This window comes from Gorilla gorilla, chromosome 6 (assembly GCF_029281585.2).
Source record: "Gorilla gorilla gorilla isolate KB3781 chromosome 6, NHGRI_mGorGor1-v2.1_pri, whole genome shotgun sequence".
NCBI classification, from domain to species: domain Eukaryota; kingdom Metazoa; phylum Chordata; class Mammalia; order Primates; family Hominidae; genus Gorilla; species Gorilla gorilla.
Genome location: NC_073230.2, coordinates 137,757,521 through 137,770,873, shown reverse-complemented (window position 1 = coordinate 137,770,873; position 13,353 = coordinate 137,757,521). Strand labels below are relative to the sequence as shown.

Below are 13,353 nucleotides of genomic sequence, written 5' to 3'. Positions count from 1 at the left end.
AGGTCTGCTTCTCTTTTGCCTGCTGCCTTGATTGTAAGTTTCCTGAGGCCTCCCCAGCCATGCTTCCTGTACAGCCTGGGGAACCATGAGCCAATTAAACCTCTTTTCTTTATAAATTACCCAGACTCGAGGCTGGGCCTGGTGGCTCATGCCTGTAATCCTAACCCTTTGAGAGGCCAATGTGACTGGATGGCCTGAGCTCAGGAGCTGGAGACCAGCCTGGGCAACGAGGTGAAACCCCATCTCTACTAAAATATAAAAACTTAGCCAGGTGTAGTGTGTGCCTGTAGTCCCAGCTACTTGGGAGGCTAAGGCTGGAGAATTGCTTGAACCCAGGAGGTGGAGGTTGCAGTGAGCCATGATCGCACCACTGTACTCCAGCCTGGAGACAGAGCAAGACTCTATCTCCAAAATAAATAAATAAATAAATAAATAAATAAATAAATAAATAAATAAATAAAATTACCCAGTCTCAGGTAGTTCTCTGTACACACAGACAGTAACTTTTCCCACCTATTTTTCCAAAAACTGCTCCTGTTCTCAGTCAGTCCTTTCCCAAACTGGAGCCTCCCTATAGCACAACCTGCAAAAATTAGGGACTAACTTGGAAGTTTATTGGTGGAAGTAGAGAAGCACCTTGTTGGAAACACCATCTTACCTCTCCCAAGGTCACTTGGCTCACAGTGGGAAAGGAGCATTATAAGAGGTGGTAGCAAGTATACGTATGCCAGGAAGAGCATGTTTTGCCTAGGTGTCAGGCTCCCAAGAAGTGCTCTCCTAGGTAACTGGCTATATGAACTTGTAGAAAGTGCTCATTCCGGTCCTCTTGTTCCCAGAGGCTGTGGCTCAAGGCAGCTCTCATGGGTATATTCAAATTGATTGGAGATGCCACTGGAGAGGGTATCTTGTAGCTGCTGCAGTTGTCTATTTCAATGGCAGTGTCATTGTTCCTGTTGGAACCCAGGGAATTTTGGGGTTATTGAAAGCAATAGAAGAAAAAGAAAACAGTGTTAAAATTTAACTTAAAAACCACTTTCAGCTGGGTGCAGTGGCTCACACCTGTAATCCTAGCACTTTGGGAGGCCAAGGTGGGCGGATCACTTGAGGTCAGTTCAAGACCAGCCTGGCCAACATGGTGAAACCCCGTCTGTACTAAAAATACAAAAATTAGCCAGGCATGTGGCACACGCCTGTAATTCCAGCTACTCGGGAGGCTGAGGCATGAGAATTGCTTGAACCCAGGAGGCGGAGCTTGCAGTGAGCAGAGATGGCACCACTTCCAGCCTACGTGACAGAGTGAGACTCCTTCTCAAAAAACAACACAAAACAAAAAAACCAACTCACTTTCTAATCATGCCTTTTTCCAGCTCCAGTGCTTTAAGCACATGTAGAAATATGGAAATGTGGGGCAGTGACAATATGCACACATGCAATAATGTTAAGGGCAACCCGAGGAGAGAAAGCCACAGAGGAGGAGGAGGGAGCCTGGAGCTAAGGCCTGCCCTGTGGAGGAACAAACAACTCTTCAAACCTTAAGTACTGCTTTGATGTGTTGAGAATATAATGTATTATGACTCAAAGACAAAATCCCGGGGACTAAAAATTTAAGATCAGAGAAGTGAGAGTGAGCTGGGCTGCCTGAGGGATTGCCAGCCTTGGTAACCAAGGGCTTGGGTTGTCACGTGGGGAGAGAGTCCTTTGTAAAGAGTTGCTGGCTCCTTTTCCTTAAGCTGAAAGAGAGAGCCTTCCTTGGGCAACCCAGGGGGCTTGAGCTGTGGCTCTAGGACTCTGGGAGAAGAGTTGCTTCTGTGCCTAGGAAGCAAGGTCCTCCTCTCCAATGGCTGGTCAAAATATGAGAGGATGTTTCCTGAGGACCAGATGTGGACTGTGTGTGAGAGAGAGAGAGAGCGAGCAAGTGTACACCAGCCTGGAGCCACTGTAAGCCTTACCCAGGAGGACTCCTTAAAGGGGATAGCTAGTGCCTGGGGAAGCATGGTCCCTGCAGAGCCATGGCCAGGGGGGTTGTGGGGGGGGGGGGTGCAGTGTGGCCAGATGAAAGGGAGGTGTTGCAGTTGAGGGGCCAGAAAGGAGATTTCAAAGAACCCAAGAAAGCTCCTGGCCAGCTGTGATGGCTCATGACTGTAATCCCAGCACTTTAGGAGGTCAAGGTAGGAGGATTGCTTGGGCTCAGGAGTTTGAGACCAGCCTGGGCAACATAGCAAGACCTTGTCTCTACTAAAAATTTAAAAAATTAGCCAGGCATGGTGGTGCATGCCTGTAGCCCCAGTTACTTGGGAGGCTGAGGCAGGAGGATTGCTTGACCCCAGGAGATTGAGGCTGTAGTGAGCCAAGATCATGGCACTGCACTCCAGCCTGGGCAACAGAGTGAGACACTATTGGAAAGGAAAGGAGAGGAAAGGAGAGGAGAGCAGAGGAAAGGAGGAGAGGAGAGGGGAGGGGAGGGGAGGGGAGAGGAGGGGAGGGGGAAATAAAAGAGAAAGAAACGAGAGAAAGAAGGAAAAAGAAAAAAGAAAGAAAGCTCCTAAGAGAAAAAAGGTAGCTTTAAATATTAGGAAACAGAAAGAGAAGAGTGACAACCCAGTTCCCCCCTAGGAAAGGTCACCTTGATAGGGAGCCAGACTGAGGGTAAGAAGATGTGATAAGTTCAGGGTTTTGATAGTTTTCAGACATTAGATATTTTAATTTCAGAATTGAGGCTGCTTTTGCAATTTAAATGGACCAAAGGACCTTTTATATTCTCAGAGAGAGCCCATATGCTATGTGGCCTGCCCAGAAAGCCAGCTTTTATCCAGGGGCAAGAGGAAACCTTCTCCCACTGAAAAAGTTATGAAGGGCAGACAAAATAAATTTGCATTCTGATGATACCCTACAAGTTGCACTTGTGCAGCATATTGGTTGCACTATCTTGCTTTGAGTTTCTATTACTTGTTACAGAAAGAATCTAATACAATTATTAGTAAATTAATGAGACTTTGGAGCTACTGGTTGTTTCCCTTATTCTGTCCATTTTGCAGAAGAGGCTGGTGAGGACCAGGCGCAGTGGCTCACATCTGTAATCCCAGCACTTTGGGAGGCCAAGGTGGGTGGATCACCTGAGGTCAGGAGTTCGAGACCAGCCTGGCCAACATGGTGAAACCCTGTCTCTACTAAAAATACAAAAAATTAGCCGGGTGTGGTGGCGGTCGCCTGTAATCCCAGCTACTTGGGAGGCTGAGGCAAGAGAATCGCTTGAACCCAGAAGGTGGAGTTTGCAGTGAGCTGACATCACGCCATTGCACTCCAGCCTGGGCAACAAGAGTGAAACTCTGTCTCCAAAAAAAAAAAAAAAAAAAAAGAAAGAAAAAAGAAAACTAAAAAAGAAGAGGCAGATGAGGCAAAGAGAACTAGGGTTTTATCCCAGGGATCCTTGTGAGCTTGGATTGGAAATAGTCAATAGCTAACTCCACCATGAGCCTGCTTTGTTAGCTTACACTTCTTTGAATTAATTTTCTCATCCCTCATTCCTTTTATTGAACACCTGTCATTAGAAAACATTGGAGTTTGCCTAAGAAGTGAATATTCAGATCAAAGAGCCGAAGACCTTGTTTTCAAAGGCAGGCTTACAATAAAATTGACAGAAAAAGCCATGTGCATGACTATCTAAAATACAAAGAATACAAAGAAGGAACTGAGATAGGTTCGTTGACCCCATGACTTCACACTGGAGGAAGGGATCTGGAGCTGACCCCACAGAGGACCCGCCTGTCTGCTGTGAGCTGGGGCTTTCCTGAGAGCTGTGAGAAACTGCCACTGGTCTGCTCAGCCGCCAGCAGCACGAGGGGCTCGCTGGGCTGGGAGGATGACAGGAGGCTGTTTTCAGGCTGGATGGAGAAATTTAGCGTCAGATGCCTAAGTCTGCTCAGAGAGTTCTTGGCCTCCTCGGGGTAGAACTTTGAAGGGGTTTGTGATATTACAGTTGAGTTTCACACCCTAACCCTGGGAACCTGTTCCTTCAGCATTAAGTCCCGAGAATCATCCAACAAGAAATGAGACCCCTGGCAGGGTCACACCTGCTCCCTGGTCAACTGCAGTGGCTGCTCTGTCCTGAGTGCACATCTGAACGTTCAGAGGCAGAGCTGTCAGGCTGTAAAACTGCTGACCTTCAGAGTCAATAACATACCTGAAGCACAGAACTTAAGTGAGAGGAGGAAAGCATTTAGATTCTGAAATCTGAAGGTTTTGAACAGTCCAATCTATTGGCCTTCCTTCCTGTGCTTCTACACCAAGCAGGACCTGGAAAGGCCTTATGTGTATCAAAGACGTACCCTAAATAAACCAAAGAGGAAGGGCAAATACTTGAAGAAATATTTGTAAAAACTTGTAAGGGTCCAAAATCCCAATGTATAAAAAGTTTTATTTTAGGCTGGGCGCAGTGGCTCACACCTGTAATCCCAGCACTTTAGGAGGCCATGGTGGTTGGATCACAAGATCAAGAGATCGAGACCATCCTGGCCAACATGGTGAAACCCCGTCTCTACTGAAAATACAAAAATTAGCTGGGCGTGGTGGCGCACACTTGTAGTCCCAGCTACTCGGAAGGCTGAGGCAGGAGAATCGCTTGAACCTGGGAGGCGGAGGTTTCAGTGAGCCAAGATTACACCACTGCACTCTAGCCTGGTGACAGAGTGAGATTCCATCTCAAAAAAAAAAAGTTTAATTTTACAAATCAATTTAGAGAAACACAAGATTGCCAATAGAAAAATGGCCAAAGAACACAACAGACAATGCCATATATATGGCATTAATATATATATATATAAAAACAATCTTGTGTTATATATAACTACAAATACATAACAATGTAATGATTGTTACATATGTATATATGTATGTAACAATGCTGAAACTCATTGAAAATCAGAGACGCCACTTCTTTACCTATTATACTAGGAAATGCATTAAAACATTTACTGCTTAATTGTAATAAGATACACAGTAACATACTAATTTTTTTTTTTTTTGAGATGGAGTTTCACTCTTTCATCCAGGCTGGAGTAAATTGGCACAATTTCAGCTCACTGCAACCTTTGCTTCCTGAGTTTAAGCAATTCTCCTGCCTCAGCTTCCTGAGTAGTATTATAGGGGCCTGCCACCATGCCTGGCTAATTTTTGTATTTTTAGTAGAGACAGGGTTTCACCATGTTGGGCAGGCTGGTCTCGAACTCCTGACCTGAGGTGATCCACCTGCCTTGGCCTCCCAAAGTGTTAGGATTACAGGTGTGAGCCACTGCACCCAGACTACAGACACTCATATGATTGGTGAGAGTATAATTTGGTATGATATTTATGGAAATAATCTGGCAATATGTGTTAAGAGCCTTGAAAATGTTCATGCTCTTTGAATTCTACTTCTAAAAACCTAACTGAGAATATAATCAGAAATGTAGATCATACATATAAATGCTTGTTTTAGCATTATTTACAATAATAAACAAATACAGGCCAGGCACAGAGTTTCACACCTGTAATCCCAGCACTTTGGGAGGCCAAGGTGGGTGGATCACTTGAGGACAGGAGTTCAAGACCAGCTTGGCCAACATGGTGAAACCCCATCTCTACTAAAAATACAAAAATTAGCCAGGCATGGTGGCGGTCGCCTGTAATCCCAGCTACTCTGGAGGCTGAGGCACAAGAATCACTTGAATTCGGGAGGTGGAAGTTGCAGTGAGCCGAGATCGCGCCATTGCACTCCAGCCTGGGTGACAGGGCATGGCTCTGTCTCAAAAAAAAAAAAAAAAAAAAAAAAAAAAAAAAGAAACATTTCTAAATGTCTTAATATTAGGGACTGGTCAAATAATTCATAGTATTAATTCATTCATACTACTGAATAGAAATTATCAAAATGATATTTACAAAGAGCTTTTAAAAGACATGGAAACATGTCTATATATATATATACACAGACACTTACATATATACTTATATATACTTATTTCTCGACAGGTCCCGGAGGGAGGCCCACTTACTGTTGTTTCTGTGGAGTTGGTGGGCATCTTGGGTACCAGGCAGTGAGTGAATTTGATTCTCGGGTCTTTGGTGGTGATGGACAGGCCTTTCTGCAGAATTTTCACCAAGCGGACCCAGAATTGAAACACAATCTCTGGGTGTTTTTCGTGGAGCTTCAGATAGTAGATCTTTTCGGTCACTGTCCTAACCCTCAGGATGCACTGGAGCCAGTCGTAGATTCGTAGCTCCACGTACTTCAGGGGGAGAAGCCTGGACATAATCAGGACATTTCCATGGGAGAGCCCATGGTTTCAATCGACCATGTGGGTGCCCACCTAGAGGTGGCTCAGCGTCACTGGCCTCCTACCTCTCTGCTTGGGGGATGCTGAAGGGAGAAAGCTCATGTAATGAAAGTGGGGGTGATTACTAAGACTGACTCTTCTCCAATTTCCAGGACTTTAGTAGGAATACAGGTGTGTGCCAGTACACCCACCTAATTTTTTTGGTATTTTTTGGTAGTAACAGGATCTCCCTATGTTGCCCAGGTTGGTCTTGAACTCCTGGCTTCAAGCGATCCTCCCACCTCAGCCTCCCAAAGAGCTAGGATTACAGATGTGAGCCACTGTGCCCTGCCAAGATAAGTATGATTAATTCCGCTTTACAGATTTCGAGGCTGAGGCTTAGAGAGGCTAAGTGATTTGCCCAAGTTTAGATCTTACTAAGAGTGACCTGGAACTAAGATTTCTTGACTCAGTTTCTAGGACTCTTTCTCCCTATATCCTGACTTACTGTGTCGAAAGGGCAAGGAAAAGGATAGCTGTCTCCTGTATATCTAGTATTTTTTTTTCAATCTCAGCATTTCATAGTCGTGTTTGACTTTCGTATCCCCACCTTTTCCTTGGAAACCCCCTCTATCTATATTGACAAAGAATCATTTCTAAATGTCTAATATTAGGGACTTGTCAAGTGAATTTTAATTCACTCATATTACTAAAGAAATTATCGAAATGATATTTACAAAAAGATTTTAAAAGACATGGAAACGTGTCTATATACACACACACATATATACACACACACACATTTACAGAAAAGGAAGCCAAGATTTTCAAAAACGAGGCTCGAGACAAGGACTGGGTACTGCCCTATCCCAGCACGAAGCACAGTGCTTGGTAAATATAGATACTAAATAAATAAGGTCAGGCGTGGTGGCTCACGCCTGTAATCCCAGCACTTTGGGAGGCCGAGGCAGGTGGATCACGAGGTCAGGAGATCGAGACCATCCTGGCTAACACGGTGAAACCCCATCTCTACTAAAAATCCAAAAAAAAAATTAGCTGGGCATGGTGGCAGGCGCCTGTAGTCCCAGCTACTCGGTGAATGGCGTGAACCCGGGAGGCGGGGCTTGCAGTGAGCCGAGATCCCGCCACTGCACTCCAGCCTGGGCATCAGAGCGAGACTCTGTCTCAAAAAAAAAAAAAAAAAAAAAAGATACTAAATAAATCGTTGCTAAACAAATGAATGAATGAGTTCTACAGGGTTTATGCACTAAAGAACACTGTCTTTTCTTTTGATCTAAAATCCAGCTACAAAGCAATGCATATCCCAGTCAATCATTCCATCCCTTCCCGCCCTCCCTCAAGCCTTTACCTGCTGAGGTTGATGACTGGGGCATCACCAGGTGTGCTCCAGGTGGTAAATGGACCCTGGGGCCAGGTAACATTGGCCATCAGGAGGACATTGGGGAGTGGCAGGGAGGGCACCGAGGAGGTCACCCCGAGGATCATGGTGGCAGACCCTTCACAGACATCTCTCCAGTTCCCGGGCTTAGTGACCTGGAAATCAGCCTCAGGTACATGGGTCAGAAAGGAGCAGAAAACAAGGGGTGGAAGAATACAGATGCTGGAAAGTGGCACATCATCTTGGGGGCAGGTGTGCACACACTGGGCTGGGCCCTGACCTGCTATTGATCCTTTTCATTGGTCTCCCCAAATACACTTTAAGGTCCTTGGCTGCAGGAACCCTGTGTCATTCTTCTCTGGGTCCTCTGTTTTATCTAACTGTAAAAAGATGCACTAGCAAGAAAAAGCTGAGTGGCACTGAAGTTTTCATTCCCCCATGTTTGGGCAGGAGAAGCCAGCACTGGTTTCTAATGGCCCAAAAGGGAGATTGTGTGAAGAAAGTCCCAGAAGGAGAGGAAAGTGAGGAAAAAGCTGTTGAATGGGGAAGACCCAGACAGCTTGAGTTGAGGGAAGTTTGGAGCACTTCTCCCAGGATGATGGAGGGGCTATCTTGTTGCTGGGTCTTGAGTGGAATGAGGACCTATTCTCTTGAAGCAGAAGGCAGCCATCACAGGACAGAAAGACTGGATGCCCACCACTGGGCAGTGTGTCTCAGCTAAGACACCCCCCACCTCACTGTGCACGGCTGGCAGAAAAGCACCAGAGCTGTGGCCACTAAGGAGCCACAGGGACCTGGGTAAGGAACATATGAGGAGGGACCCCTATGTTCCCAAGGCCAGAGGGCCTTCTCCCAATGCTCTACACTTTTTTTAGAAAATAGAGATGGGGTCTCACTATGTTGCCCAGACTGGTGTCAAACTCCTGGGCTCAAGTGATCTTCCCTTCTCAGCCTCCCAAAGTGCTGGGATCACAGGCACGAGCCACTATGCCCAGCCAATGTTCTAGACTTTGTAAAACCATCGACACCATTGCCCAGTCCTTGGTGGAACTGGGGATGAGGGAAAGCCCCAGGGATGACTGAAGTGTAATTTCCCACCAGCCTGACCAGATGGTGTTCCCAGAAAAGTGAATTTTGATTTTGAAAAAAAAAAGTGACACTTCTTGGAGCCCTTGTTGAGGAATGAATTCATATCCTCTGCAAAACACAAAGGGTTGTACACATTGAGAGTAAGTGCTCAATAAATGTTTGTGGGTAATGCTGCTTTGAGATGATGATAGTGATGGCGATGTGCAGGAAGGGGGAGAGAGGAAGCAGTGTAACTGTACTATAACAATTATAACTATAACTAATATGTGGATTGCATCACTTCAAGTAAACTTTGGACTGTGTGCGGTCATTCATGCCTATAATCCCAGCACTTTGGGAGTCCAAAGCCGGAGTATCACTTGAAGCCAGGAGTTCAAGACCAGCCTGGGCAACATAGTGAGATCCTGTCTCTATCGAAAAATTTTTTTTTAAAAAATCAAACTTTGAACTTTTCTGTGAGGGTCAGCCTCTCCCTAGCACGTTCTAAGTTTGCTGCTACCCAGGTCACTTAGTGTCCATTCAGAGAATCTAAACAGTTTTAATATTAGGCCAAAGAAAACAGCACTTTGGGAGGCCAAGGCGGGCAGATCATGAGGTCAAGAGATCAAGACCATCTTGGCCAACATGGTGAAACCCCATCTCTACTAAAACACAAAAAAATTAGCTGGGTGAGGTGGTGCACGCCTGTAGTCCTAGCTACTCGGGAGGCTGAGATAGGAGAACTGCTTGAACCCAGGAGGCAGAGGTTGCAGTGAGCCTAGACCATGCCAGGGCAACGGAGTGAGACTCCATCTCAAAAAAAAAGCACACATTAAGAGAAGAAATTTGCAGCTGAATCATTACACCCAAATAGAAATGACTAGAAATTGGATCCTGAGACTGGACTTCCCATGTTACTGCTCTGTCTCCACCAAGGGTATGTTAGGAATGAGCTCGCCCCAGGTTTGCCAGCTGATCACCCAACTACACATCTCCTGGGGCGCAGCAAAGGGACCGTGGAGCGACAGGAGCCATAAACATAGCTCTCCAAAATCCGGGGACTCCATTAGGGAGTAGCTCGCTGCTCTGTGAAGAGTCTCCAAATTAAGCCCAAGACCCACCTCAAACTGTTCCCACCTTCTCTCCTATAACCCCTGGCTACTTTCCCACTCCATTTGAATGGGTCTGTGTCTTGCAGACCTTGCATTCCAGCCTCCCTGCCTTTCCTTAGGTACTTTGAAGCCCCTCTGTCTGGGATAGCCTCCCCGCTGCTCTTCCACTTACCAAAATCTCAGCAGTCTCTCAAAGAATGGCTTAAGACCCTTCTGGAAAGCCTTCTTCAACTGCCAAAGTCCAGAGAGAATGCCCTGAATGCCCCCAGCACCTGCTCTCTGCAGTCATGCCTGGTGCATCAGCTGGCCCAAGCTCTCTGACATAGAGCTTGCTTAGACAGTTACCAAATAACAGGTAAACCAAACTCATAGGCTTCCTGGCCAGGGACACTCTGATCTTTCTCTGCACCTCCTGCCCTGCACTCAGTAGATGTTTAGTGTGTGCTTACTGGCTGATTAACTGGTTATGCTCTCCTGCGCAGGAGCACGGGTTCAGGCTAGACCGCTAGAGGGAGGCAGGCAGCACCCGCGTTAAGACTTGATACTTATGAAAACGACCACCTTCCACTCCCAGTGGCCCCATCCCAGGCTCACTTCCATTGGTCATGTCACCACCATCCTTTCAGGGAATGGTAGGATCTGGGCAAGACCTATTTACCCAGTGTCTTTGCTTTCAAACAAGGCTGTTTCTAAACCATCCCAGAGTGAGGAGGATGGATTTCAGAGCAGAGTTTCTAACAGCAACCTTCATTCCCTGTAACCATCCACTTTGGACAAGTGGCCCAGAAAGGGCCTGTGAACCCTGCCTGGAGACTGAGCTCTGATCTCTCATTTGTAAAGCATAAATCAATTTCCCTAGAACAGATGATCTGCAGGTAGCTCTATCATACGGTAGGCACAAATGGAGGTGAACTTGGGACCCAGACCTTCTGGTTTTCTCTAGCTTTGGTGGCTTTGTCCCCCCGCCCCCACCCCCCCCCCAGGGCTTTAAAAGGCCACAGCATCTCCTAACCAACCTAGGAACAGGTTTTGGAAACAGAAAGACAGCTGGCCCTGAGCTCCACAAGGGTACCTGGATAAAGTTGCTTTCAAACACCACCGAGTTGGAGAACAAACTGAATTCTGGAGAATGAATCAGTTGACAAAGAAGGCCATTTTCCACCCCGAGTTCCACTCCAGGGCCTGGTTCCCTGACCTCAGGTGGGAGGCCCCTGATTTTACTCATTGGTTCTTGGTAAGAATGGGCTTGGGAACATTTCTGGGGCTCCACGCCGACCCAGCCCAACGCCAGGATGTTGATGTGATCTGCCCCCACCTCCCCAGCATTTCCTCCCCATTTACTTATGGGCTGTCCACCAGGGCTGGGAGGGCCTGTCAGCTCACAATGGCAGGAATGACATCGAGGAATGTGATGGTGACAACAGAAAAGGGAAAAAAAAAAGAAAAAAGAAGAAGAGGAAGGACAGAGGATGTGCCAGGCTCTTTTCTCCCTCTTTCCACCAACTACAAACCAGCAGTAATGCAGCCTATTCCACTTTGTAAACATTCAGCCTTACCCCAAATGGGAAAAATGACCCTCCCAAAGTTATGCCAAGGCAGCAGTGAGCTGGCCAGATGCAAGGAAGGCTCTCGGGAACACACAGGCTTTAGTCCTCTTGCCTCCCAGTGAAGCCTCTCACCAAACTTCCATGTGACTTGTTCACCTGCCCAGGGAAGTCTAAGGATAGGAAAAAGGGAGTTCATCTTCCCTACCCCATCTCATGGGAGAAAAGGAGATTTTTTTTTTTTTTAAAGAAATGGACACCTGTTAACTAAACTGAGAAGCTTATTTATTTGGAAACAGTGTGCAAAGGAGAAGGCAGTGGCACAGTTTTATGCTGGAGCCAGACCAAAACAGGTCACGAGAGCTGGTTGTTACATTTTCAGGAATGCTACAAACCAGTTGTTAAACACAGCAATTATTAAAACTTTTTTTTGTTTTGAGACAGAGTTTTGCTCTTGTTGCCCAGGCTAGAGTGCAGTGGCGTGATCTCGGCTCGCCACAACCTCCGCCTCCCATCTTCAAGCAATTCTCCTGCCTCAGCCTCCCGAGTAGCTGGGATTACAGGCATGCACCACCACACCCAGATAATTTTGTATTTTTAGTAGAGACAGGGTTTCTCCATGTTGGTCAGGTTGGTCTGGAACTCCCGATCTCAGGTGATCCACCTGCCTCGGCCTCCCAAAGTGCTGGGATTACAGGTGTGAGCCACTGTGCCCAGCCTTTAAAACTTAAATGATATAAACTTGGCTGGGCTTGGTGGCTCATGAATATAATCCCAGCACTTTGGGAGGCCGAGGTGGGTTGATCGCCTGAGGTCAGGAGTTCGAGACTAGCCTGGTCAACAGGTGAAACCCCGTCTCAACTAAAACTACAAAAATTAGCCGGGTGTGGTGGTGGGTACCTGTAGTCCAGCTACTTGGGAGGCTGGGGCAGGGGGATCGCTTGAATCCGGGAGGTGGAGGTTGTAATGAGCCAAGATGGTGCCACTGCACTCCAGCCTAAGCGACAAAGCAAGACTCTGTCTCAAAAAAAAGAAAAGAAAAGAAACAGTATACAGTGGTGGGCTGCTGCATATCTCTTCCCAGGGTGTGTTCAGGAACTTCATCTTGTTAGCTAGCTTGAAATCAGCAAGTGCTACAAATCAGGGTTTGATTTATTGTTCTGTTGATTGTCTAAACTAAAGTGATAGAGAAAATGTTAATTATGCAGATTAAACTTAAAGATGTGTCTGTAGCTATTATATTTTGGGCACAGAAAAATCTGAGAAAATAGCCTTTCAGTATTTGAAGACTTACCTAATTTAGCAAAGAAGTTGCCCACGTCATTGACAAACGAGTAAAGTTCCAATACACAACTTTGTTATTTCACTTTTGCCTTGCTCATTAATGTAAATCAAAATATCAACCAATATTCATGTCAGAACTATACTTGCTTGTCAGTTGCAATCATAGGTTGGCTAGAAATATCAGCGTTTGACAAAAATCAACAAAAGCTTTTGGTAAGAATCAACTGGTCATATGAAATTTACAATAAAGAGTATTATAAGGCCAGGTGCAGAGGCTCACACCTGTAATCCCAGCACTTTAGGAGGCCAAGGTGGGTGGATTGTTTGAATTTAGGAGTTCAAGATCAGCCTGGGCAACATGGTAAAACCTCATCTCTACAAAAAATACAAAAATTACCCGGGTGTGGTGGCACGCCCTGTGGTCCCAGCTATTTGGGAGGCTGAGGTGGGAGGATCACTTGAGTCCAGAAGGCAGAGGTTGCAGTGAGCAGAGATTGTGCCACTGCGCTCCAGCTTGGGTGACAGAATGAGACTCCTATCTCAAAAAAAAAAAAAAAAAAAGGGATCCTAAAATTGTATATTTAAAAAGAGAAACAGGGCTAGGTGCAGTGGTTCACACCTGTAATCCCAGCACTTTGGAAGGCCGAGGCGGGTGGATC

General features: G+C 46.2%; 1 protein-coding gene across 1 annotated transcript; it reads right to left on the bottom strand.

Moving 5' to 3' along the window:
- Positions 1–754: 754 nt before the first annotated feature.
- GARIN1A (golgi associated RAB2 interactor 1A) lies at positions 755–11,191 on the bottom strand. Its single transcript, XM_031013510.3, has 5 exons — positions 10,939–11,191; positions 7,657–7,841; positions 6,027–6,276; positions 3,763–3,881; positions 755–950 (listed from the first exon to the last, which is right to left on the bottom strand). Exons 1-5 carry the CDS (start codon positions 11,089–11,091, stop codon positions 755–757), a joined length of 903 nt encoding a protein of 300 aa, XP_030869370.2. The 5' UTR covers positions 11,092–11,191.
- Between the last annotated feature and the right edge of the window lie 2,162 nt (positions 11,192–13,353).

What these genes read in the sequence shown, in the direction of transcription:
- GARIN1A (XM_031013510.3), bottom strand. Translation starts at nt 11,091, where the DNA reads ATGAGTAAAATCAGGGGCCTCCCACCTGAGGTCAGGGAACCAGGCCCT. An exon ending in TTGAAAGCAACTTTATCCAG is followed by an intron (nt 7,842 to 10,938) that starts GTACCCTTGTGG and finishes GCTGATTTCCAG; the next exon opens with GTCACTAAGCCCGGGAACTG. An exon ending in CCCCAGCTCACAGCAGACAG is followed by an intron (nt 951 to 3,762) that starts GCGGGTCCTCTG and finishes GGGTTCCAACAG; the next exon opens with GAACAATGACACTGCCATTG.